The sequence below is a fragment of the Eschrichtius robustus genome, chromosome 6 (assembly GCF_028021215.1).
Source record: "Eschrichtius robustus isolate mEscRob2 chromosome 6, mEscRob2.pri, whole genome shotgun sequence".
NCBI lineage: Eukaryota > Metazoa > Chordata > Mammalia > Artiodactyla > Eschrichtiidae > Eschrichtius > Eschrichtius robustus.
In genome coordinates, this window is record NC_090829.1 from 132,302,509 (window position 1) to 132,305,220 (window position 2,712).

General features: G+C 40.7%; 1 protein-coding gene across 1 annotated transcript; it reads right to left on the minus strand.

Moving 5' to 3' along the window:
• Window positions 1–1,041: 1,041 nt before the first annotated feature.
• On the minus strand, window positions 1,042–2,004 carry LOC137765970 (keratin-associated protein 26-1-like; the record flags this gene model as incomplete). The annotated part of the gene is made up of 2 exons (XM_068545691.1): window positions 1,042–1,259; window positions 1,557–2,004. Coding segments are annotated over 2 exons (666 nt in total), but the record flags the coding sequence as incomplete, so codon positions are not given.
• Between the last annotated feature and the right edge of the window lie 708 nt (window positions 2,005–2,712).

Sequence of the window (2,712 nt, forward strand, 5' to 3'; positions counted from 1 at the left end):
GCCCCATAGTGTATGACTTCTGGTAAATACTGAGATAGTTCAAGTTTGTCTTATTCACCTCTGTATCTCTTGTGCCTGTCACAGGATGGCTTGGGATGTAGTAAGTAAGTAATAAAAATTTTACTGAATAAATTAACAGTTTAATAAAGTTGGGCTGTGTTTTTAAAAGTGACTGTGAGTCTTCAGGATAGATAGATCAGAAGTTCATCCTGGTCTTGATGATGGCATGCAAAAGGGTGGATGCTTATAAAGAGCAGCATGTTTGGGGAACTATGTGTAAGTAGAATCATAGGAGCTTAGAATTTGTAATACTGACAAGACGAAGCCAAAGAAGTGGGGGGGAGAAAGACAATGAAAAAAAAAAACAAAACAGATGTCATGATAAGGGGTCTGTATTTTCATTTTATAGGAATAGATGATAAGAAGCCATCAAAGACTTAAGCAAGAGTGAAATATGATTCAGTTTGCAATCAGAAAGGACATTCTGGTCAAAGTATGTTCACTGGAAGAGAAAGATAAGGAGATCATTCCTAATCTTGCCTTTTCAATATAACTTCCACCAAGGGCTTTTTGGGTCACTTAAGTATGTAGGATCAGAGATATCAGAGATCTATAAATCAGCTTGAGGAATAAACCATCAGGCTATTCCCCTACTGTGAGATAAAAACATATGGTTGAGTGTACCATGTCCTAGTTACTTCTGCAGGGAGTTGAGGTTGGCCATGTGTGTGTTAAAATAATGAAAGACAAACTGAAGAACCAGATTCTTAGTTCTGACTTAAACTCATTTATTACAACCCAAACCGGATAAATTCTTCCCACACCTGAGCGACATTGAATAGCATTCTAAACCAAATAATTTTATGGTAAGGAGAGATGAAAGAAAAGATAAAAATGTGAAAGAAACAGCTTTCATTAGATCAGGCACAGGAAAATCAAGAAAAAGCAGTCACTACATACTAGGAACAAAGAAGCAAAAGTCCATGGAGTTTAAATTTTTGTCTTGGATCTTCAGCATGATTATTAGCTGGAATAAGGAAGTTACAGGCCTCCCCAGGCAGAGCAAGATGGATGGCAAGTACTAAACACATGTGTCAGAGGCTGGCATCCACTGAAGAGAGGACGCAGAGGTCTGAGGCTGCTGGACACAATGCCAAAAGAATTATCCCAAAGGAGAGAAAGGGTAGGGTGAACAAGAAGATGATATGAAATGAGGGCAGATGTGGAGTAATTGGAGACATGAAGCAAATGTGCAGAATCTCTATTGGGAAGTAGAGGAGGGCAAATCAAGTGTTTGGACAATTCTCTGTGGGCAAAAGAGAGTTACTGACATTTTTGAGTAAGAGTCATATGATGAAATTAATTTTAGGAGTATTAACTCTAAACACAGTATTCAAGCTAAAGAGAAGACACTGGAGATAGGAGTCAAGATGGCAGTAAGAAATGTGTGTATTCACCAAAGGGGAACACAACCCAACTTGAGTGATGACAGGGATAATAGAAAGGGTAAATGTATGAAAAGACAATTTCAGTGGATAAAGGGAGAAAAGCATTACAGTGGGTAATGCTGTGGGGATGAGGACCACCAGGCAAATAACCCAAGGGGCGGCATCCATAAGTGAGGAGGCTCGGGGGTTGGCAGCTGCTAGACACATAGCTCAGAGGTCTATAGCATACTGGGAAGCAGGATCCAGAGATGTAAGAAGAAGCAGGAAGAAAACGGGTGCCTTGGCAGGGTCTGGGCACATAGCAACCAGAGGAAGGGCAGCTGGAAGTTTCACAGTTGCTGGGCTCACAGTTGGCCAGCTGGCAGCTGGTAGGTTCACTGCAGGTCTCTTGGCCATTGTTCAGGAGCCAGGTATGGTCTTGACAGCTGCTGGGCAAGCAGAGAACATCCCCACCGCTCACATTCGTAGAGCAGAGGGCAATGGAGGAGGGAGGAGGAGCATGACGGGCATTTCTGAGGGTTCCCAAGCTGTAGTTTCCAGAGCAGCAGTCGTGACAAGGCACAGTGAGATTTCAAGAGCAGGCAGCGGTTGATTTGAAAGAAGTGAGTGTTTCAAGTTTCTCATTCGGCTTGCTCCCTGAAATACCCACAGAAGGTGGTGATTCTGTACAGACTCTCTTCCTCCTTGTTGCCTGAGATGGCATCAGAACTCTATTATAGCCCAGGAAGTGGTGCCTCCACCTCCCATAACACTGGGTGCTCCTTGCAATGCCTTCCATTGATTAAGTATATCTATAAAGCAGTGTGACGGAATTTTCATAGTACCTCTGCTTCTTAAAGTATCCAACCTAAACAGGTATTTTAAAGGTCATTTACTTCTTCTAATTATAACCGCCACTACATAAACATTCTTAGAACTCCTCTCTTGAAATGGACTTGAAGAGTGGTAACGAACTTCTTTAAAACAATGGCAAATTATCTCTCTTTGAGGGGGAATTCTATGCTTTTTGAAAATTGCCAAAGGTAAAAAACTTGAAAGCAATTATGTCATAAAAGAATGAAAAATCCTATAACCTGTAAGATTTGGGGCAGAGAGAGTCTAAAAATAGTATACTGTAGAAAATTTCAATGTGCTGAAATTTGTGTTTTGCTCTACTTTAGAATCCCGGTGGAAAATGACTCCCCACTGAAATATCTTTTTCTAAAAAGTCATGCTCATTTTATTCATTTCAATAAATAAATTGAGTCAAGTTGAAAGTTTGATT